General features: G+C 38.5%; 1 protein-coding gene across 1 annotated transcript; it reads right to left on the reverse strand.

Moving 5' to 3' along the window:
* Window positions 1-9,039: 9,039 nt before the first annotated feature.
* On the reverse strand, window positions 9,040-15,811 carry LOC100406994 (olfactory receptor OR51C1). The gene is made up of 2 exons (XM_017977848.3): window positions 15,611-15,811; window positions 9,040-10,118 (listed from the first exon to the last, which is right to left on the reverse strand). Exons 1-2 carry the CDS (start codon window positions 15,617-15,619, stop codon window positions 9,189-9,191), a joined length of 939 nt encoding a protein of 312 aa, XP_017833337.1. The 5' UTR covers window positions 15,620-15,811; the 3' UTR covers window positions 9,040-9,188.
* Between the last annotated feature and the right edge of the window lie 8,726 nt (window positions 15,812-24,537).

Here is a 24,537-nt window from a genome sequence, read left to right on the forward strand (position 1 = left end):
GGCGGTCTGCAGGGACATAGAGCACAATCAGAGAATGCCCTGGAATCTTGAAACTGACATCCTACCCCTTTTGTCTCCTCCCACCCCAACTTAGGGTCTTTCATAAGCCCTGAAGCCCTCTTCCAAAGCGGGGACTGTGACAGCTCAAATTCATTTATGCGTCACTACTTTCAAGGTTTATTTAAAATTTTAAAAGGCAACCATGAGAGAGCAATCCTTTTTCCAAAATGTAGCCTTCTCAAATTCCCTCAGATACTTCCTGCTGGTCTATAGCTTTGGTGGCCCTTTTATTCTGATAGGTGTTAAGAGATACAGTTTTGGAAGCTCCTTCCAGATAAGGCTGCCTTTCTTATGTTACTTTCCGCACATTCCTCCCTCCCTCCCTCCCTCCCTCCTCCCCCCTCCCCCTCCCCCTCCCTCCCTCCTCCCCTCCCCCCTTTCCTTCCTCCCTCCCTCCCTCCCTCCCTTCCTTTCTTCCTTCCTTCCGGGAGAGGCATGATCACAGAGGAATCTTCCTATTTAGACTTGAAACATGAGTTGAAATTAGACAGAGAGTGGAATAATGGGTCTTCCAAGGCAGTGAGGATAGGAGATAACTTTGCAACTTTCAGGATTCCCAGTCCTCAATTCTAAGGTCAGCCAGAGGAATAAGATGCACAGCAATGGCATTGTTTTTTAAAACTTAAAAGAATATAAATAAACAAAAACCAAGAAAAATAATTCCAAAAGTCAATCTTTTTAGGATTAAAGGAAACTCATCTGTGGTCATAAAATCAAAAGTAGTGGTTCCCTCCAATGACTTCTTCATAGACAAAGGTGCTGGCAGGATGGCAGGACACAGGTGAGTACCTCCACACCCAAAAGCTTCCTACAAGGCCATTTGAATTGCATCCAAGGATAGTTTGAGTTGAGTCCTTACTTTGGGAGAAGTATTATTAATTTTACAATGATATTTTTAGAGCCTTGTCTTTCCTGAAACTTGTGCCAGTAAGTCATTCATCTCAGGGGGAGACATTTCTTTTTTAGAAGCCCAGTGTTTCTTTACCTCAACTCCGTACCCTCACCCACACACCTGGGCTCTGACTTCATGAAACTTCTTCTCTGCTAGGTTTCCTAGGTGACCTAATCTTTAGAGATAATTTTCTCTAAAAATCCAAAGCCTTGGCTGCAAGAAGCAGAGGCTCTAACTCTTGGAAATAAACTATGCAGGTGTCTTCATTGATTATCTGTCACTGAAACAGGTTAACCTGCTTATATTGCAACCCCCCACCCCAGAATTCTTCACTCATCATCCGAGTTCTTACTGCAGCTGGGAGATGCCCTTCAATTTGGTCTTAATGGAGAGGGGTTAGATACCAGTGGTCTTAAAGTACAACATGATAAAATTAGTACAAAGAGATTTGAATTGGATTCTCCCCATATTGGATAAGCAAGGAAGGACAGATTCGGGGTTTAAAGGTTACAAAACCCATACTTCTGGCCTCTATTTTCTCTCTTCTCCACCTTCAGAACTTGTGCAGACAAAATAGCTAAGCTCCTTGACAAATATTAAATCCCATATTTGGTTCCCAGGTGCTATCACAACATGAAAAGCCCTTTTCAGGAGCAGATGATTGCATCCTTTAGTGAGATACAAGATAGCTTGCATCTTGCATCTATTCATCCATTTCTTTATCCATCATAGCTTGGAGAAGAGGATGCAGAAATTCAAACAAATCATGCTGAAATGTATAGGACAGAACTAAGGAATCTGCCCCGAAGAGAGGCTAGATCACTAGACCACTGTGTCCCAGAGCAATGGGACCCAAGGTGAAGAAAAGAGTAGGCACGGAGAGAGAGCAAGGCAAGCACAGTGATGTATTTTTACTTCCTTAATGCCTTTTGCCCATGCTACCACATGCAGCGCTGACAGATAACAAGAGTCTTTATTGGCCCCAGAGTTGGGCACTTTCTTAAGCTCTCTCTTTGCAGAGTGTATTTTCTGCATTGTGCTGGTACCTACACATCCTTACTAGAGTCTAGCACTTTGGGACATCACCTCATCTCCCAAAATACCTATCCTGAAAGACTTCACGTTGCCCTCCCATGTTGCCTGGCATCCTGCCTAAAGTAGACTCCCTGCTAGACCTGATTTCAGCTTCCCTTTGGGTCTGAATGTGGCTGTTGAGTTTATTCTCACCTGCCTTTCCTGATTGTTAACTAAGACTCTGGGACATTTCTTCCCAGCTGTAGTTGGGACACAGGGCTCCTCTCTACTCTGCCGTGAAGCAGGGTAGAGAGGATGCGAGGTCTTCAAGATCCCTTAGGATGGCAGGAGCTGTCTGCCTGACCCCAGATGAGGGTGCACTCACCTGCAAATGATACAGTCCTACTTAAAAAGAGCAGCTGTAGCTAGTTTTGCTTTCTGGTTCAGACCTTTTTATAATGCTACTCAGAAAGCCCATGAGAACAGGCTATGAGAGAATGAACTGATGCCCCATGGACTTGGCAGACAGAGGAAAAACATCTCCATGTCCCCTTGGGTGCCATTTCCATGGGCTTCCCACGGTTCCTGTCTAGAGAGAGCAACCTCAAAGCACCCATTGCCTCTGCCATCACTCCCACACTCACATATACGGGTCTCTCGACAACTAGCTCTCACTCCTTCAAGCTAACCCAAGCACACACTGTCAGCGGCAGGGTTAATGTGTTTCTTCATGAGCCACTCTCTAGACACCACAGACAACATGTGTGACTAGGCATGGTCCTTGGGCTTTAGGAGTTTGCAACCTCTCTAAAAATACAAAAGTATAGCCCCATAATTCAAAATAGGGGCATGCATTTCTCCATATCTTTCCCTATCCTTTCTTCTGGTTGACGAAACAGCCCTTAATGTAGAAAAACTGCTCTTCGTTGCCCCTGGATTACAGATAAAGCCCAGATGAGATGACAGCTTTTTGTCCTAGGTCATGTAGTTAATGAGTGATAATACTGGTGGGAGGACCAGGTATTCTGACTCTTTGTTTATTCACATTAAACAAATGTTTGTCAAAGGGTTACAATGTTATAAGCAAAGCAGATGAAAAAAAATCATCCCAACTACCTTATCCAGGATATTAAGGTATTCTCAGTACCTCAGGATGCTTGATGGCTCTCTTCCAGTGACATGTCCCCTACGTCATACCCAGCAGGGGTACCCTCATACTTTATTAATATTTAACACTGACCTATTCTGTCTGCCATCCTTTCTCAGTGTGCCTCACACGTGAGTCTGACTTTGTCATTGCCACTGTCATCTCTGAACACAGAAACAGAATTACTTTCTTATCAATCAGCCATTAAGTATGTACTGGTCACCTAGATCTGGCAATGGAATTAATGATTCATTCATTGTGTAATAAGCACATCCTCAGTGCTAATTTTGTGCAGGCACTGTGCTGAGTTTAGGGGTGAGACAGATGAAGAAGACAAAGTCCTTGCCTTCAGGGTGCTCACAGACACCTATGCAAGCAATCCTGAAATGGTATAGAAGAGCAGTGAATGCCACAGATTATTTTTTCTCAGAGTTTTATTTTTTTATTTTGTCTTATTATACTTTAAGTTCTGAGATACATGTGCAGTGTGCAGGCTTGTTAACATAGGTATACATGTGCCACGGTGGTTTGCTGCACCCATCAACCAGTCATCTACATTAGGTATTTCTCCTAATGCTATTCTTCCCCTAGCCCCCAACCCCCAACAGGTCCCAGTGTGTGATGTTCCCCTCCCTGTGTCCATGTGTTCTCATTGTTCAACTCCCACTTAAGAGAGAACATGCGGTGTTTGGTTTTCTGTCTTTGTGTTAGTTTGCTGAGAATGATGGTTTCCAGCTTCATCCATGTCCCTACAAAGGACATGAACTATTCTTTTTTATGCAAATGCCACACATTTTTATGGGAACTCAAGAGGGGCATTTATTTAGTCACTGGGTGAGTCCAAAAAGAGGGTATCAGTAGACAGAAAATCACGAAAGAAACAGAATTCTCTATAGAGGAATTATTCACAGTTGTGGCTTGCCTGAAGCATGGAGTCAACCAAAAAGGAAAGGAAGAGGTGGACAGATGTGAACAGATGATAGGCTGTGAACTCAACGACTTCATCCTGTAGGAATCGGGAGGTGAATAAATGGTTTTTAGCCGAGATATCATAGGTAGACATGTGTTTCAGATTGCTGTTGTAGAAGCTGTTGGAAGGGTGAATTTGAGGAGGATGGGAGTGAATGTGCTTATGAATTTAGTCAGGTAAGACAGAAACTTAAGATACACAACGTTTTCTCATCCTTCACATCCAATTATCCAACTGATCTTGTCTATTTTTCCTTCTAAAAATCTTTTGCCCTTTTCCTCTTATTTCCATCTTTACCACCACTACTATATTCAAGTAGCTACAACAGTGGCCATGTGACGACTAGTGCTTTGGCTTTTAGGAAAGTCTTCTACTCATTGTGAGCTTGTCCATCTTGGTCAGAGCATGACATTTGTTCTGCAACCCACCCAGTCTTGGTGTCCACATACCAATTTCCCATAGATGAAAGCTTATAAGCTGCCAGGATTGTTGGACAGGAGGACTGTCCACAGGTTAGCATCTGTGGGGCGAAGTCGGGGAAGAGAATCTGCAGAAGTTGGGTGAACGTCTCAGTTTTCCTTGAGATTGACATTCCTTTTTCTCCTTTCCATTTTTAGGACTCTGAGTACTTGTATCCTTTCCCTCAGCTCTATTCACCCTTTTCGCTTCTCTGTTCTCTTCCTCCACATCCCATCTTCTCTAGTAGTTGTGTGTAGAAACAAATAAACAAGGCCAGGCGCGGTGGCTCAAGCCTGTAATCCAAGCACTTTGGGAGGCCGAGGTGGGTCGATCACAAGGTCAACATATCGAGACCATCCTGGTCAACATGGTGAAACCCCGTCTCTACTAAAGATACAAAAAATTAGCTGGGCATGGTGGCACGTGCCTGTAATCCCAGCTACTCAGGAGGCTGAGGCAGGAGAATTGCCTGAACCCAGGAGGTGGAGGTTGCAGTGAGCCAAGATCGTGCCATTGCACTCCAGCCTGGGTAACAAGAGCGAAACTCCGTCTCAAAAAAAAAAAAAAAAAAAAAAAAAGAAACAAATAAACAAAAATCTAGTCTGTAAGCCTATATCATCTGAGCTTTTCCATCTTTCCACTTTGGACCTGCCTGTAGCTTCTCTGGATTTTAGTTTTTGGTTCATTGTGAGTTATAGATATGTAAAGATGATTTGTGGGGGTACAGATTAGGGACTAGAAGGGGAAAGAAATACATAGAAATAAACTGGCAGTTTATTCAAAATATAAATCACCTTTCTAAAGTGGCCTCCTAATTTTTACTCTTACCTACATTCATTCATTAGACAAGGCAAGTTTTATACTGGAAAGTGAAAGTAAGGCTGCAGAAGATTAAGATCAGGTTATACGAGGTCATATGAAAAAGACTGAACATTTTATACCAAAGGGCAGTACTGGGCACAGTATTCTCCAAAATGTGAAACTTCATGAAAATCTGTTTGTAGATACGAAGAACTTTCTGGTATATGAGAACTTTGTTGTCTTCTTGTGTGCCATTCAAATCTTTATGCATCAAAGACACTATTAATTCATTAATTCAATCAAGAGTAAAGGTTACAATGGACAAGACACTGTAGATAGAAATGTGGAAACAACAGTGAATAGACCCTGTCCCTGACCCTGAGAAGCGAGCTCAGAATTGTGGTGACAAGAGGGTTTGGAAGGAGTTGTCTTGAGAAAGAAGCACAAGGTGCTGCAGGAACACCTGGAAAGGGCACCAGGCCCACTGGAGAGGTCAGGAAATGTCCCTGAAGGAGAGCCCCTGCCATTCTAAGTCAGGAGAAGGGAGGCACTGAGATGCTCCAGGGGGAGGTAACAGCTGTGTAAAGGCTTAAAAGGGACAGGGCATTCTGTCCTGGGACTCAGAACATGCCAATTGTTCGTTGTCTCTGCAGCATTGTACAGAGGGGAAGCAGTGAAGCTTGAGAGGTAAACAGAGCCAGATCACTAAGACATTTTACTATGTTTATTAAATAGTGGCAGTTTTAGGTCTGGGAGATAGTATGAATAAGACAAATTCTTTATCCTCAAAAACCTTATCTTGTGGTAATGAAACCAGAAAATAAATGACATATATATGTAATATGCTAGGGCATAAAATGCTGAAAATGAAAAATAAGGTAGATAAAGATGAGAGCGAATCTAGGCAGGAATTGAGCTCCCTGTTGTAGTTGTTGTTATGTTATAAGATCAAGCGTCCTGTAAAAGGGTGTACTTGAGCTGGGATCTGTATGGAGGGAGGGGGTAAGTCATGTGAGTTTCTGGAGGACGAACATTCCAGGTAGTGAGAACACATCAACAAGTGTGAGCACTGATGTTGAAGCATGCTTGATGAGGTTAGGAAAATATTTGGAAGCTAGTGTGGGTGACGAAGAGTGAATCACTGACAGAGTAGTAGAAGATGATATTGGGCTGATGGAGGGAAGATAGATCTTATAGATCTTTATATGCTTTTCAAGTGACTGTGAATTTTTCCTGGGTAAAACAGGATGCCATTGGAATATATTAAACTTGATCTGCCTTGTGTATTAAACTAATCAGTCTAACTTCACTGTGGGGGAAAACAGACTGTAAAGCAAATGTGGATGAAGGAAGACTCACCAGAAGGCTGTTATAATAATTCAGGTCCAAGATTATGGCTTTCATCAGAGTGGTACCAATAGAGGTGGTATAAAGTGACTTGATTTTAGACATTAATGTCTGAGATATCTAGAAGAAAAGGTCACCAGGATTTACTAATAGGTTAGATGTAGCATCGGAGTGATGGGAAGACATCAGGAATAACTCTAAGTGCTTTGTCTCAGCAAATTGGAAAGTAGAGTTACTGAGTTAGGGAAGATTGGGGGTGAGCATGCTTTTTTCTTGATGGGAATATTAGGATACATTAGACGTTGAGTCTAAGATGATTATGAGACACACAGCACTACTTGAGTGGGATGAGTCTGAACTACAAATATTAATTGGGATTTTGTCAGCATAGAGATGGTATTCAAAGACAAAATACTGGATGCAATGACCAAAGAAGGGATTACGACAAAGCAAAAAGGTCTGAGACCAAAGTCCCAGGACATTTCAACATATGAAGATGAAGACTAAAAGCAATTGAGACTGAAATGTTGTTGTCAAACAGGCTGAGGATTTGACATAAATCTTACAGTACTGTAAGTACTTACTTATAGAACTGGGTCCTATTGCATAAGTAGCCAGTAGTATAGTCAGTAAATTTCCTGTAGGGAATAATGAGGAAACCAGAAAAGAAATAGCCTATATGTAATATGTTGGGGAATAAAAATGCTAAGAATTAAAAATATGACAGGTAAGGATGAGAGTGAATACAGGAAGAAATTGAGGGACAGGTGTTATTATTATTACTATTATCATAACATCAAGGGTCCTGTGCTAAGGTGCAGTTGGGCAGAAATCTGTATAAAGTGAGGGGGTAAGCCTGTAGAGATGAATGATTACTTCTACTTCCTTTCTTGACCTGATACCAACTATAGAGCCTATCTTAAATTAGTGATGTTAGTGTGGCCTTAAAATATATGCTTTAAATAATTAATGGACATACCCAGGGTGGACCTAATTATCTTTCTGGATTAAGCCATTACCTGACCATTATGCCACAAATTAAAAATTCATAAGTAAATGACCCTAATTGATTTATAGTCATTTTCCATTTCTGATGGGGCAGAATGTTGAAGGAGGACTGAGAGAAATGCTGAAATATGCTTTACTCAGGAAAGATCGTCAGGCAGAAATATATTTGTAAGATTTGAAGATTTAATTTGCGCTTTTTCTTCCTAATTTGACTGAAAATTTCTAGAGTTTAGAGTTGTGTTTTTTTAAATTAATTTTTTTTGCTTTTTATGTTTCCTAGTAAAAATTACATGTATTTATATTTATAAATATGATTTACGTATTTAAGATATACTTTATAAATATAATTTTATATATGTTCGTAGAATTTTTACAAATATAAATTATATACCTATATATTATTGGTAGCAATATAGCATTAAAGTTAAGAGTGTGTGTGTGGGGGGCTCTGGAGTCAGTCTGCATGAATGTGCTCTGCCATCAGTAACACCAGTTATTAGATGTTTAAGTAAGCTACTTAACATCTGATGCCTCAATTTTCTTATTGACAATACAAGTGACTATCTTACAAGATTTCAGATATAAAATGTGTTAGTACATATAAAAAACACTTAGATGCTCCTCTCCCTGTGTCCATGTGTTCTCACTGTTCAACACCCGCCTATGAGTGAGAACATGAGGTGTTTGATTTTCTGTTGTATCAGTTTGCTGAGAATGATGGTTTCCAGGTTCATTCATGTCCCTACAAAGGACACGAACTCATTGTTTTTTATGGCTGCATAGTATTCCATGGTGTATATGTGCCACATTTTCCCTGTCCAGTCTATCATTGATGGGCATTTGGGTTGGTTCCAAGTCTTTGCTATTGTAAACAGTGCTGCAATGAACATTCTGGAAGGAAGGCAGCAAACCACATTGCTATGTATGTACCTATGCGACAATATTGCATGTTCTTCACATGTACCCCAAAACCTAAAATGCAATAAAATATATATTAAAAAAAGAAAAAAAATCAGTTAAAAAACCACTTAGAACCATGACTTGTCAGAGGAAATAATAAATGGCAATTTAAATTACTGGAACAGCTGGAAAATACTTTAAGTTACTAGAACAGTTGGAAAATATTTCTCACAAAGGAGTGACTTTTCGTAATGTGTCATTCTAACTGCTGTGAAGTAGATAAGAATAGAAAGGCTATCGGCAGGGACAGAAGGCAACAACAGTTTGACCAAACAGTGGTGAGAAGGACAAATTCTAGATCTAAGACTAATTTTAGACTGTTCATCTCTTCATTTCCTTGTCTTTACCTTCTTATTTGTAAAATAGTCAAACTAGCTGATGTTCTAGATACATTCCAACTTTAATGTTAAATAATTATATGCTTAGCTACAATGGGCACCAGATCTTTGGTTGTTTCTTGTTTTTGACTGATAACATGACCTGAAGTTTACCATCTCGAGAGGTCCATCTAGTGCTAGAATTCTACCATTTTATGTTTCTTTGGAATGGAGAATTTTTATCACAGCTCTACGTATCTGTTTGGTTTTCACACTGTAGATGATGGGGTTCATCACAGGGGGGATCAGCAGGTAGGTGTTAGCAACCATAGTATGTACATAGGCTGGGGCTTGTTTCCCAAACCTGTGGACAAAGGACAGGGTGATCAATGGAATGTAAAATACAGCAACAGCCACAATGTGGGAGACACATGTGCTGAAGGTTTTCTTCCTCTCTTCTGGGGAAGCAATGCTGAGGACAGTCCTAATGATCAAAACGTAGGAAAGGAGGATGAGAACGGAGTCTACACCAACAGTGGAGAACATGGCAGTCAACCCAACTGCACTGTTGATCCTGGTGTCTGTGCATGAGAGCCTCATCACATCAGGGTGGAAGCAGTAGGAGTGGTGGAGCACGTGGTTGTGGCAGTAGGACAGTTTTGTAAGAAGTGCTACCATTGTTGTCAGCATTAGGATTCCCCTGATGACACTTGCCACTCCAATTTGAACTATTCTGGAGTCAGTTAAAACTATGGCATACCTGAGGGGGTTAGAGATGGCCACAAAACGATCGAAAGCCATGGCCAGCAGCACTGAGGATTCCATGACAGTGAAGAATTTAATAAAGAACATCTGGGACAAGCAGGCATTAAAGCTGATTTCCCTCAGATTGAACCAGAATATACCCAGCATGGTGACCAGAGTGGATATGGACAGCCCGAGGTCAGTTGTGGACAGCATGGACAGGAAATAGTACATGGGTTCGTGCAGGCTGGGCTGAGTGATGATGGCGAAGAGGATCAGGCTGTTTCCTGAGAGGGCAGTTACATAGAGGAAGCAGAAGGGAATGGAGATCCAGGTGTGGAAGGCTTCCAGCCCAGGAACACCAGTGAGCAGGAAAATGATGGAAGTGGAGGTGATATTCTGTAAAATTGACATGCTGAATTAAAAGTGCAGAACAAGATGAGAGCTTGAAACAAAAAAAGCTAAGTTTGTTTGTGTATTGGTCTAATTAAAATAATTTTATTGTACAGAAAACTAACCAAAGTGAGTATTTATATAATATGAAACTATAAATGGCTCATTTAAACTGATTAAAAAATGTCAGATTTCAACTGATATAGTGGGTACTTTGCTTTGTTTCTGAATTTGCCTCAGTGCACGATCTTTCTTCTCTGGTGCTCTTTGCTGGCAGCTATGTTTATATCATGTGTTCAGTCCTCTGAATATTCTAGTCATAGATAACTCAACTCAGAATAAACACTTTATGCCAAGTGTGCCAATCATATTTCATTCTTTCTGGCATGTTTAAATTGTGTTACAGAGGTAGCGGGTTTTTTTTTCTGTATGGTTGGCTCCAGAGAAAAATACACTGGGGCCGTGGAACAGCAATATTACATTGGTCATAAGTGTGGAAAGCAGAGAAGCCTACAGACAATTTGGGAAGCCAGAAAATATGGAGAGGGAGATCATTATAATACAAAGTAACACATATGAAGTGACAAATAAATGGCTTCAGCATCTGACCATTCAACAGACCCTTACAATGTGACACCTGGAATCACATTTGGGAGAGACAGTGAGTTAGAACACAAACCACCTACCAGGCTTAGGAAGAGAGGAGGCTGCCCCCCCTCAACCTGATATAATGTGCTGCCATGTTCCAATACATTTCTTTCTTCAGTCTGCTTGAAGACTAGTTCTCCAGAACAGAGTATCTCCATTTTGTTAAGACACGCTTCTTAGGAGATATCTAATAGAATGTTTCTGTTTGTTTTGGAGGGAAAAATATAACTTTATTGCAAACATCACATTTCTTTTTTCATTGAGTAGAGAATTGCAGAAAGGTAGATGGGTATGGGTGAGTTGGAGACAGGGGTCTGGGGAATAACAGAGATTTGGGCTTTGGCTGCAGAGGGCTCCATCAATGAGAGATAGCCAGTTGCAGGGTAACTGTTCTTCAGGGGAAAAGAAAGGGTGCTGAGTGGCTGACAGTTCATGTTGATAGAAGAGAGGATGGAGAGGAACCTCAATATTTCTAGACTCACACATTCACCCTGATAAAGTGCCACCTCAAGGATCACTGGAAGAAGTGTTAGTGAAAAAAAGGAGGGAGTGAGATTTAACTGAAATTGTCAGAAAACTAGAGGAAAAACAAGAAACATTAGTTACATGATTTGGCCAAATAATGAAACCATAGCTTTAGACTCTGAAATTTACAGTAATGAGAGTGTCCTCAGGGAAGTGATGAAAATATCTAAAATGTACGATCAAATCCCTTAAGAGAAATAAGAATTATAGTTAATGTATAGTATATTTCTAAAAAACGAGAAGAGAGAATTTTAAATGTTCACACCACAAAGAAATGATAAATATTTGAGGTAATGTATATGATAATTAGTCTGATTTAATTATTCCACAATGCATACATGTATTGCAACATCACATTTTACCCCACAAATATACACCATATTATTTGTCAACTAGAAATAAGATAAAAATAATAAAAAAAACCAAAACACATGAAAGAGGAATTAACAGAAGAGAACATTTAATAGGTTTGCAGTATTTGGAGAAGGCTTTGTAGAAGAAGCAGTGCTTGAAAGAGTTCTGTGTTTTATTATAAGTTGAGATGAAGAATTTTCAGGCTTTCAGAATGGCATGTGTAAAAGTGTTGAGCAGGAATGTACCTGTAGCATTTCTTTCTTGATCTTGCTTTACTCTCTCAGGGACATTAACTGAGTATCTGCATCTTACATAGCGTTATGTCAGAAGCTAAGGGATGACACAAACACAACCCCTCTTAGAGAGTTTCTAATACAGTGAGGGAGAAAGAGCAGAATGATTGTTCAGTAACTTCAATATCTCGTATACAGTGATGAATAATAAAAATGGTTATGAAAGCACAGAGGGGTTCCATTTATGTCAATTAATCTGGCTTTCATAATTTTTAGTTTCCATGTAAAGCCTGAGTTGTAATTTTTGTCATTGTGTTGTAGGAAATTTTATGTAATCACTTTAAACAATTAAATTGCTATTTGAATAATTTCTCTTTCATCCTAACTTCTTCATGGCTCCCCTTACCTCATTTCAACATATTCACTGCCTATTTTCATTTTTCTTGGAAGGTTTTTTTCTTCTTCTTGCTGAGAGATCATAAACAAAACAAAAGAAAACCATACTGTATATAGTTTGACCTGATCTGTGTTTGTCCCAGCAAAAAAGAAATGATTTCTCTCCTTTCCATCATACTACAACTATATCTTCCTGCATCTTTCCCACATCCATGCTGGACTCAGAAACAGAGGGATCCTTATTCCTTTTCATAACCAATAACTCTACTTAAGTTCCTGACCATCAACCACAAACACTTAGTTCAGTTCAAATTGAACTGAACTAGATATGTATACAGGGAGCTGAGCTTGCTGTGTCAAGAGTCTAGGGACTTTTATTGAAAATAAAAAATGACTAATTTAAAGCATCTACTACATGCCAGGCATTTAATCAGGCACAGTGCATACCAGCAGTGTCAGAGACAAAGAGATACATGCTACTAGTTGCAGAGTGTATAAGGATAGGATGTATCTAACAGATAAGGCAGAAGAGATAATAATGTGTAGTGGTAGATTTGGAGTATGTGCATACATGAATGTGTCAAGAAGAACTAGTTCCAAGAATCTTAACAGAGTGTATGATTTATAATTGTGTGAAGTTTTGATGGGTAGATGTGAATTTACAAGGATAAAAACAGGAAAGTGTGCTTTTGCCATGTCATTTATAACATGAGGAGAGATATGAATAAAAGAATAACCTAAGCCAGTTTGCTGGATAACTACAAGAGAAGGAGTATATGGAAGTGTTAAATGTGAGGCTAGGTGCTGTGGGAAATGAAGCTAGAGAAAGCATCAGAGGTCAAATCTTGAAAATCTTGAATTCCATGGAAAGTGGAATGAACTTAAGTTTTTGCAGAGCATCAAGAGCCAGACATTTCTAAATATTTTATTATTCACCTTTTATTCACCACTGGAAGCAATGAGCTTTGCTTTTAATAAATAAATCATTCTGCATCTCTTCTCATTTAACACCAACAAAATTCTTTTCCCTCTTTAGTATCTTGTTTATTACAAATTGGTTGCTTTCTTGCAGTCTGCAATGCTCAAGTGTTACTCTAACTCAACATAAAAGCTTCCCACCGTTTTATATAGGTATTTCAACCAGGATACATTGAATAGTTTTCATAATTAGCCTTGTGCTGCTATAGTGAGGGATACAAGACATAAAAACCCTGTTTCTCTCTCAGTTTCCTGCCGTATCTTTTCTAAGGATAAAAATTTCTTTGGAAAACAATCTGCTTTTGTTTATTCTTCCTTCACCTTCAGTAACAATCTGAATTCTTTCCCTAATGATTCTGAAAATCCTCCAAATGATGTTAGCCGTGATTTTCTACATGCCAAGTCCAAAAGTTTAATCTCAGATTTGTTTTTCTCTCCCTCATCTCAACTTTCAGCAATGTTTACCTCCTCCTCCTTGAAATTAAACTTTCTCCTTTATTAGCTTCGTTAATGGTCATTTTGTGAGTTTTTTCCTGTTTGTCAAACAATGGTTTTGTTCTCTGCCTTATAAATTGTAGGATTCTAGAGGAGTCTACTTTTCTACCAAGAAGTTCCTCTTCTTTTCTTGCTTTTCATTCGCTCTTCTTGAGATAGCTTAATTATTCTCATGGGTTTAAATATCACTTATATTCAGAAGATTAATAAATCTGCAATCTAATTATAGCATCTCCTGAGTTCTATATTTTAAAAGTTAGCAGAATCTTTAATGCTGTGTCATGGTTTCTGCTTTTAAGCGTGAAGGTAGTAATGGGACATGAAAATACAGTGAAAGCAATCAAACCTGTAATTTAGAAAAATAATTAACAGCAGTGTGGAGAACAAAGCTCCTTGCTTCAAGTGGTGAATAAAAGGTGAATAAAATACTGTGTTCTCCACCCATCATCCCTCAGTTATTTCAACCTCTATATGAGAAAAACAGAACTCATTCTCTCCTCTCTCCAAACCTGGCTCTCCCTCCTGTTTCATTTATCAGCAGATGACATCGAACTCTAGCAAAGCATTGAATTAAAATTACTACCCAACACACACACACACACACACACACACACACACACACACACCCTCCTCTTGCTCTCTCATCCCCTACATATGAAGAGTAGTTTTTAATTAATTAATTCTATTTCTGAAACATCAAAAATGAGAACCTCAGGAGGTCTATATAAGAAGGCCAAGCAATTGTCACTAGTGGACACTTGAAGCTGTTATTTCATTGTGCTTTTCTTACATTGAAAAAACCTTAACTGTTTATATCCAAGACTAGAGGAGGACTAATGGATAGTCTTAGAAGGAGGCAGTAAATTTCCCCCAAGCTTCTCTTTTGTGCTGACTTCACTCTCAAATCTTTCGAATCCATCCTCTCTAATCCATATATTCCTTCATTTTCTCTCTTGTGAAATAAGCTATATTCTCAGCTAATTTTCCTGTCCATTCAGATTACAACGATGCTCTTTTTCATGGCACTATTATAAGTTACAGCCTGTGGCTGTCTTAATCTGCTGAACTAGACCATATAGTGTCATCAGTATTCTCCATGCTATTGCCAATGGTATGGCTATTGTGTATGACTGACCCAGGTTCAGATTCTTGCTCAAACAGTAACTAGTTTTGAGACCATCTACAACATTAATAAAAACATTATTCATAGAGATAGTTACTATTTGTTGGACCCTTGTTCTGTGAACATTATTGTCCTACGTGCTTTAGAAGCATTATTTTAATTCTTACTATAGCATCACGTGACAAGTAACAGATTCACCTTAAATTCTTTTTTCTGGTAAAGACACTGAGAATCTGAGGTTCTGAAACATTTGAAATCACACACAGAACTAGTGAAAGTCAGAGCTGAGTTTTTAACCCAGGTCTTTTTAATTCCAAATCTCGTGCCTCAAAAACAATTGTTTTACTGAAATCTACAAGTAATACAAACTTTCTGTGACCCAGTTTCCTCATCTATAAGGCAGGATGTGCACCGTGTCTAATACCAGTAGCTTGCATGCAACGTGTTCAAAATTGGTAATTTTTCATTTTTAGTATGAGTTATTGGGCATAGAAATGAGATTCCCTGACTGTGATAAATATATTAGCACACTGATTACACCGTTTGATTAACAACAAGTTATCCAACCTTTATCTGGCAGAACAAAATACTCATTCTCTACATATTTCCTGGGAATAAATAATTCTGCAGATTCGACCATCCTCCTCAGCCCACCATCCCAATATCTAATCAAATTCTGCACACTGGGAGAAAGTCCAATTCATCTAGAGTCAAGCATTTTCATGGAACAAAACAGTTTTACTTACAGAGCCCATACAGTAGATCGGCCTGTCCCTTTCAGGCTGACTCAGAAGACTAAGGAGGCTTTAGATTCCAGGGGAGGGCCGAGCTTACAAATATAAGGAGACTTATTCCAGCCTGATTGGAGACAGGCACAGAGCTGAGAGGCCAATTCCTGGTGGTGGTGCTAACTCACTGTGTCTCCAGGGTGTGGAGATTCCCAGAAGACTTCTTTTGCCTCATACAGTCCTTTTATATCTGTTCCATTATGCAATGACTTATTGTGGCTATGTGCTTTATGGGCTGATGGAACTTTTTGTTCATGTGTTATTTTACTCAAAAGCTTTTTTATTTAACAGCTTTATTGCTATATAATTCACATACTATAAAATTCACCCATTTATAGTGTATGATTCAATTGTTTTTAGTAAAGTCACAGAACTGTGCAGAAACCATCATCACAATTTAATTTGAGAACATTTCCATTACCCTTAAAAGGAACCCTATCATCTCTAGCAGTTACTCTGAAGGAGATTAAAAAAATGAAATATTGTAGCAAATTGCTAAATGGCATCTCCCTTTATGAGTGAGAGTCAAAACCCTCCTTAACTCCTCAGTATCTATCATTATTCACAGCAGGATGGTTTCATTAGCCTACCTGTGGGTCTTTGCAGCAGCAGTCTTTTATAGTTAAAAATACATTTACTAGCCGGGCACGGTGGCTCACGCCTGTAATCCCAGCACTTTGGGAGGCTGAGGCGGGTGGATCACGAGGTCAAGAGATCAAGACCATCCTGGTCAACATGGTGAAACCCCGTCTCTACTAAAAATACAAAAAATCAGCTGGGCATGGTGGCGCATGCCTGTAATCCCAGCTACTCAGGAGGCTGAGGCAGGAGAATTGCCTGAACCCAGGAGGCGGAGGTTGCGGTGAGCCGAGATCGCGCCATTGCACTCCAGCTTGGGTAACAAGAGCGAAACTCCATCTCAAAAAATAAAGGAAAAAAAAATGCATTTACTAATCCATACATATATCTAGTAAATATTTCATAAGAACGTCCTATGTTCTAAACATTATGCTCAGTGATAGATTTTTTTTAAAAAGAATACACTGTAATTCTTACTGTTTAGGATTTCAGTGTAGAGTAGATTTCATGTTAACTAATGATAGGTTATCCTAGAGGCATGAACCAAATGCTTGGTCAATACAGTAGGTAAAAATCTTAGTCCACAATTTATTGTACATAAAATACAGTTTCATTTACTTTTTTATAATTTGACCTATTTTGTATTTTGAAGTCCTAACCCAACGGGTTGAAGAGAATTAGTCACAATATTTTGGGTTTCTCCCTACTTATAGTCAAATTTAAAAAATCTTGTATCATACGAAGAAAAATTGTGGGTAGAGAGGTGATTGATTTGGCCAATGATATCACCTGTTGTCAGGTTACTATTGCTCTCATTAGTCTTTAATGAATAGCATGCATAGGTCGGTATAAGTTGTTCATCTTGTCTCCTTATGGCCTCTTTAGATCCTTTGATATTCCCACCAATTTTGGACCGCTCTTGGGTATATGGGTCTTTGATTCATTCTCGGTTTCTGTCTCTTACACCTTGCATTTAATCCATCGATAAATCTTGTCAATCTCTTTGAAAACTATAACTAGAAATTGATCAATCTTTATAATCTCCAGAAATGTCACCTTTAAGTCACAATTATCTCTCACTTGGGTAGTGTCAGAAGTTTCCTAACCATTCTTGCTGCTTCCAATATTATCTTCTTTCCATGTCTGTTTCACTACTGAAAATGTCATGGCCTGAAATATTTTCTTCTTCATAATTTAATAAAAACAATAAATAATAAGAACCATAATATTTTATTATGCATTCTACATGTATGATTCCATGCTAAGTGTTTGTGGTAGGCAGGATAATGGCCCCCAAAGATATCTATGTCTTAATGCCTGGAACCTACGAATATGTGATATTACATGGCAAAGGGACTTTGCAGATGTGATTAAAATTAAATAACTTGAGATGGCAAGATTAGATGGATTAGCTGGATGGGTCCAATGTGTTCACATGAATCTTTAAAAGTGGAGAACCAGAGAGATGGCAGCATGAGAAGGATTTGATCCACTCTTGCTGGCTTTGAAGATGTCAGAAGGAGGCCACAAGCCAAGGAATGTGGGACTCCTCCAGAAGGAGAAAAGAAGAGAATTGATTTTTCATAGCCCCTCTACAAAGAAATGCAGCCTGGTGATGCCTTGATTTTAGCTCAGTGAGATCCCTGTCAACTTTTGACCTACCCAAATCTACTATAATATATTCAGTAGAAAAATCAGTTATTAGTTTATGTCTTAAACTATGTTTAAACCAAAAACTAGAGTTTAAGTAACTTACTTTGGTTTCTCAGTTATAAGTGGAACAACCAGTATTCAAAGCCTGGGCTACCTGACACTCAAAGTTTTCAAAACTCATTTTCTAGAGTCTTCATATGACCATTCATCTACCACTACTTTCAATTCGAGTTATTTATACCCAAAAGCCTGCAGGCATGCTGATGTGACAAACTGAATGTTAACAGGTTGTCACTTGTGCATGCTTATACCTTGCACATAAAGATTTTTTGTTATTGTGTTTCCTCACAGTAAACTTCTTGAGACCTTTAAAAACACTTTCTCTATCAAGTTGGGCAAATTCTAGAGCTGACTCCTTTCCCACTAGTCTCAGAAACTATTTGGGAATGTTCTCATATTTGCTATCTTATGGCTGAAAGAATGTTACTCTTATCAGAGCAATGGAGTTACTATAGTTGTACCATGTAAATTCTGTGCCAGAGCTTAGTACATGACAATGGGACTAGTGTGCATACCGGCCAAAGCACCAATACACACAGTGGTACACATACTTCAAAATATGGCCCTTCTTACTGCCCTATTCTCAAGCCAGCCTAGCAGAACAATAGCTTGTAATTTAATTAAAGTTTCTGAAAATCTGAGTTCAATGTTCCTCCGTGAAATCACATAGCAAGACACTTTATCACACATTAATATTAACACCATTTAATCCAGGAAACATATCATAGTCTCTGATGCCATTTGACTTCACATTAATGTTTCTGGAACATGGTAATCTAAACAGGAAGCACTAAATTGGACACAGGAAAACTCTGCACTAGGAACTTGCAATAAGTCTTATTTATTGGCTGTCAACATTCTACTGTAGTAAACAGTAAAATATTCTTGCCTATCAGATCAGTGAATGTTTTTTAAAACGTATAATGCATAGTGTTGTGTTGCTGTGTTACAGTGGACTAGGCATTGTTTTACAATGTTTGCGTGAACTTTCTGGAAGCAGATTTTCCAGCATATTATTGTCTTAAAATGTCCATAATATTCCATTTATAAAAATTTATTGAAAGGAACATATCAGAGATGCAGGGCATATTTTTATGTACAGGAAAATTTATTGCCCCATTATTTACAGTGTTCAAAAATATAGATAAAATTCTCAATGATACAGAATATATAAAGCATTTATATCCAGTCCTAGGATATTACACAACCTTTAAAATTTGTACATGTTACAGCTCATGGGATGATCACACTTGATCAGGAAATAGAAAAGCAAGTTTCAGGCTAAGATTAGTACAAGGGGCAAACAGTTTAGGATATAAAAGAAACAAAATTTGATACAGGAGCAATAGGCCAGAGTCAAACCAGGTAATCCAGGGTTAATGTATTGAAATTGTAGAAATAAACTTAAAAGATAGCAAACAATGACAAAGCAGCAAAAACAGGTTGCTGCATGTGTCTGTTTGAATAAGTCTTCCATGTTGGAAATTTAATTCCCAAATTCATATATTGATTGGCTATGAGACCTCTGGGAGATAAGTAAGATTAGATAAGGTCATCATGATGGGACTGGTGGCTTTATAAGAAGAAAAAGAGATCTGAGTGACACACATCCCTTGCCCTTTTGCCATGTGATGTCCTTCACCATGTTGCGGCAGCACAAAAGCTCTCCCCAGATGCTGGCACCATGCTTTTGAATTTCCTAGCCTCCAGAACTGTGAGCAAAATACACTTCTTTTGCTTATAAATTACCTAGTATTTGGTATTCTTTTATAGCAAGAGAAAATAGATTAAGACACTATGTCAAAAATTATTTTGTTTATACTACTGTTTACAAAAATTATTAAAACTCTGTATCACTAACTGGTCTTCCATGGTCTGATGAAAGCCTCACTCACCTCTTTTCCTGGATCCAGCCATGTTGGATTTAGCAGTTTTCCTACCCTGCTGATATGGCCCACACTGACTATTCAGTTTTGGTGTATATAGAAATGTCACATCCTTACCTCTCCCTGTGAACTTCTGGCTATTCATAATATTGTCATTTATTCCATTCCTCTCTGCTCCCACTATATCCTGTTGCATATGCTTTCAATAAAGTTCTTAATTCATTTATTAAGAGAAATATTGTATATATACTCTACATATATCTGGTATCAAACAGATCCTGAGGGTATAAAAGTGAAGACAATAGATATCACCCCAAATATTACAATTTGAAGTCTAGTGGGGGATACATATAAGTAAATGGGAAATTAAAATACTGTTATAATTACTTTAAAAGTGGTTTTCACAGAGATCTTTGCTATTGCAGGGCCAATAATGTTAGCATCAGCTGAAAACTTGTTAGAAATGAAAAGAAAATCTGATCCTCTGAACTGGAACCTGAACTTTTGCAAGATATCTAGGGCATTAATGTGCCATTCATATTTGTGAAGCACTGGTATAGATCACGTAGGTGTAGAGACAATTTAGCCTGTATGGACAAGGGAGGCTAACCAGATGTAATAATATGATATCTGAGTGAGTGAAAAGGGTTTTGTCTGGGAAGCTAGTAGCAAGGGCAGGAGATTAGAGTAGGGTAAGGAGATGACAGGAGGTTAAGGAAATGTTCCAGGCACAGTGAACAGCTATGATGTTTCATTGGCTTGGTGGACTGAGGACCAAATTAAGGCACTGCAAAGTAGGGAAACTAAAAAGAAAAATTAAAAAAGAATAAAAATCCCACAAAATTAAGCTTCCATTAATTTATCTACAATCTGCAAATCAGAAAATCTAGGATACAAAGCTATTTTAATTTTAATACAATTAAAAAATAAAACTGTTTTGAATTATATTTGAAACAGAGTTTAAGAACGAGTAAACATCATAATACTTCCTCAGAGAATAGAATGAGAGAAGGCTCAGACTTGAACCAAACCACATCGTGTTTAGGAAACTGAAAATGAGTTCTATATGACTGAAGGAGAGAGAGTGGAAGTAAATATCTCTCCACCTAAAGGGTTCGTAAGGCCAGATTTCTGAGGACCTGGGAAGCTAAAGGAAAAGCAGGGTAATGTCCTGATCAGATTTGTCTTATAGTGGTTGTCTATCTATCATTTATCAGATCTATGAGTTCCTTGAGAGTAGATACTGCACGTTTTCATCTCAACATTGAAACGTAGTATCTGACACACACTAGACACTAATGATAATTTAATAAAATTGCTATATTAATGAAAACAATAGGTAATCATGATAAGTAACACAAGTAAATAATTGAGTCATTTGAGTGAGTGCAAATTATGCTGTGCTAAGACCTTTTTATGGATCAATACTGGGTTATCTTATTTTATAAACTAGACTTCTAAAGCAGTATAACTATTTTCTCTACATTAAAAGCAATAAACAGAAGTGACGTACTTATACAGTTAGCCTAAAGTCACACAATTGGTGACAGAACTGAGCTTTGGACCAAGGTTGTCTGGTTCCAAATACTTTCATTTTAACCAATGCTATGTTGACTCTTAATGAACAGGAAGACATAGGGAAAGTGTTTAACAGATTTGTGTCCTGGGACAGGGGAATTAGAATAGACAACCAGTCAAAATGAGCATTAATCATTATGCTCTTCTTGTATCCACTAATTATTAGGCTTTGGCTGGTGAATGGTTTACATGTCTGGAGTTTGCACTAAAAAAGACCCTTAAGTTCTTCTATGTCCCTTTCTGCATGTGTGTAGAAGATCAGCCTGCAAATGTGTCTGTGAGCATGAACCAGTGCTCCTCAGACTGGAGTTCTTAGCATGGACAGCACAATTTTCACATTTATTTCCCTAAGAGCCCGGACATCTGCTTTTGCTTCTGTATCTTGAAAGCTTCTATTTAAATTGTGCATTTTTCCCATGGAGTCTCATATATTATATGGCACATTTATCCAGAACTGCTAAGATTTCCCCCAACCAGTTGAAGTATTTCTGGGGTAAGATTATGTTTCTATTTATTTGTCCAGAAGATACTTAAAAAACAGAGCATATTTTCTCAGGTTCTTTATGAACTTCTAGGAAAAATAATGCAGCTTTCCAGATTTTCCTAGGGATCTATAATCTTGTGACACAAGAAGAGGAAGAAGAAGAAGAAGAAGAAAAGAAGAAGAAGAAGAAGAAGAAGAAGAAGAAGAAGAAGAAGAAGAAGAAGAAGAAGAAGGAGGAGAAGTAAAATTAAACAGGATAATTAAGATTTCTGCTTTGTAGCAACTCTAACGGGAATAGTTATCTCGTCCTCTTCTTCCATATAGCAGCCCTTTGCAAGGTAATTTCCTCTTGATACAGCCTCTTATGCCAAGAAACATGTTTAAATAGTTGTCTTTGAAACTTACCAACCTTCCAAGCTCACCATTAATTGTGAAAAGCTGTATTAATGAATAGGCTGAAAGCCATTTATGAGTGTCCACAGCTTAAACAGAAGCTGTTTGTCAAACATGATTAATTCTCCACCACAGTGGTAAACATACTGGTAGCAGTTTTAGGGCAGTTAGAGCAGCCTAGTATCTCTGTATGCTAGCAAAAGACACACAAGGGCCTCGTAAAGTTTTTTAGTCTTCCTTTAGTCACTTCCTTTTAAGTTGTCATTTTCTGTGACTATGCACAGGTTAGCAACAACTCCCAGGAAATTCAGAATACTCAGGGGGAAGGCTTGGGCTCTGAATCAGAAAACCACTGTACTACCTTCAGTGAATGTAGTAACTCAGCAACCCCTTTCCTATTTGGGTTCCATGTCTTATGATTGCTGTGAAACTAGCAAATGACAGCTGAGCAAACTCAGCTGTTAGTGATCCTTTAACAACGACACTTCTTCTTTACTCTGGCTCCAGGCAAAAGTTGTCCCACAGCTAGTTAGGGTTCAAATTGCTCTTGAATGAGAACTGAAAGTGCAGTCCATTTATAGAATTATCTTTTGCGGAAGAAAGAGTGAAGATAGACTAAAAATATGTTGCCCTTTATAATTTGTTATTTGGAGCACAAAGGGTTATTTGGAGCAGGACACAGCTGTACAGAGTTCTCCCCTAGGAATTTCATTTTCTGGGTAAACGAATCTCATGAGGTGACTTCTAGGCTTCTTACAAAGGCTCTTTTTCTCAAATCTGGTAGTTATCCTATTCCCGAATTTTCTCCCTATGGTTTCCCCTGGCAAAAGAGGACCTCTTTGTCAGGGGGCAGGACTGAAGGGGACTGATTCTGCAACTATAGTACAGAACCTTTCTGCATGTAAGTTAGTGAGGTTGAGATAACTCCTTTTCTCTTGCTTGCTTTGTGTTAATAGATTCGCTGCTGTGTGGGATTATCCTTCAAATAGCAGGGGGCAGGATCAGAAAACCTCACCTTCCAGACCCGAGAATTATTCTGCACACAAGTTCAGTGTTGTAGTGCATTGAAGACTTTTATAAATAAATCAGGTACTGTATAACCTTCAGATAGTATATGAAACCAACACAGAAGTGTTCAGAGTAAATTAGTGGGCATGAACTCTGTAGTATATTTTTATACATTATGTCAACTCAAAAATATTGTTGTAGTGTTAAAAATAGTTATTCCAAATATAGAGTACAGTCATTAGCATGTATTTGTTTCATTCCACAGTAAAAAAAATTTAAATAAAGGGTTTGCAAGAGAATGGCATCTGGAGTAAGAAAATAACTCAATTCCTGAATCTGCCATTGGCTTGTTGGGTGAATTTGAGAAAGTCATATGGTTCCTCTGAGCCTTGATTATCTTATCTTAACCTGCTTTCTCATCCATAAAGGGAAGTTATTATTACCCAATAATGATGTTGTGATATTAATGAATGTGAAGCATTGTTGTGAGGGCTATTTAGATGTTCCTGGTAGTCTGGTAACAGGGATGTTTAGGTTATAGCCCCTGTCATGGAAGAATTCTCAGTGGGGGAGAAAGAGACACTTACAGGCATCTGTTCAAGAAGAGTTTAATGTTTGCTCATTAGTTTTAGTGCAGGACAACTCAGTGGTGGTTTAAGAATCATGAAATTTTTTTAAAAAGGATCCTCTCACTTCGGCCTCCCAGAGTGCTGGGATTGCAGGCATGAGCCACTGTGCCCAGCCTCACACTCACTGTTTTATTTAAGCCTATTGTCTCCTTGAAAAGTTGGTATATGTGGCAAAGACTAGCTAGATGTTACCAATTCTGTCTTCTTTGGTACACAGCTGGACCTAATTTCTCAGTGTTTTTTTTTGCAATTAATTACAGCTGTAGGACTGTCCTAGACACTAGCTTGTGAGTGGAAGTGAGGTGTGACACACACACACACAAAGCTATTCTTGGCCCCATGTTTGCTAATAGAGTTCCCTGTGTTACAAGAACCCTATTATGTTTCCCTCTGATTATAGGAGTTGAAGAAAAATGCTATGAGCATTGTGCAGTGGAAAGAGAGCCTCAGAGATTCAGTGAAGTAAACTGTTTGGCACATAGGAGGCATTAAATACATTACCACTAATTTTACTAGAGAGAAATATAATTGAATACTTAATATGTAGGGTTTCTCTCTTATTTTTATTTTTGCTGTTTACAATATAGCTATTTTATTTATTTTTATTGTGATAAA

Source organism: Callithrix jacchus, chromosome 10, assembly GCF_049354715.1.
Source record: "Callithrix jacchus isolate 240 chromosome 10, calJac240_pri, whole genome shotgun sequence".
Lineage (NCBI taxonomy): Eukaryota > Metazoa > Chordata > Mammalia > Primates > Cebidae > Callithrix > Callithrix jacchus.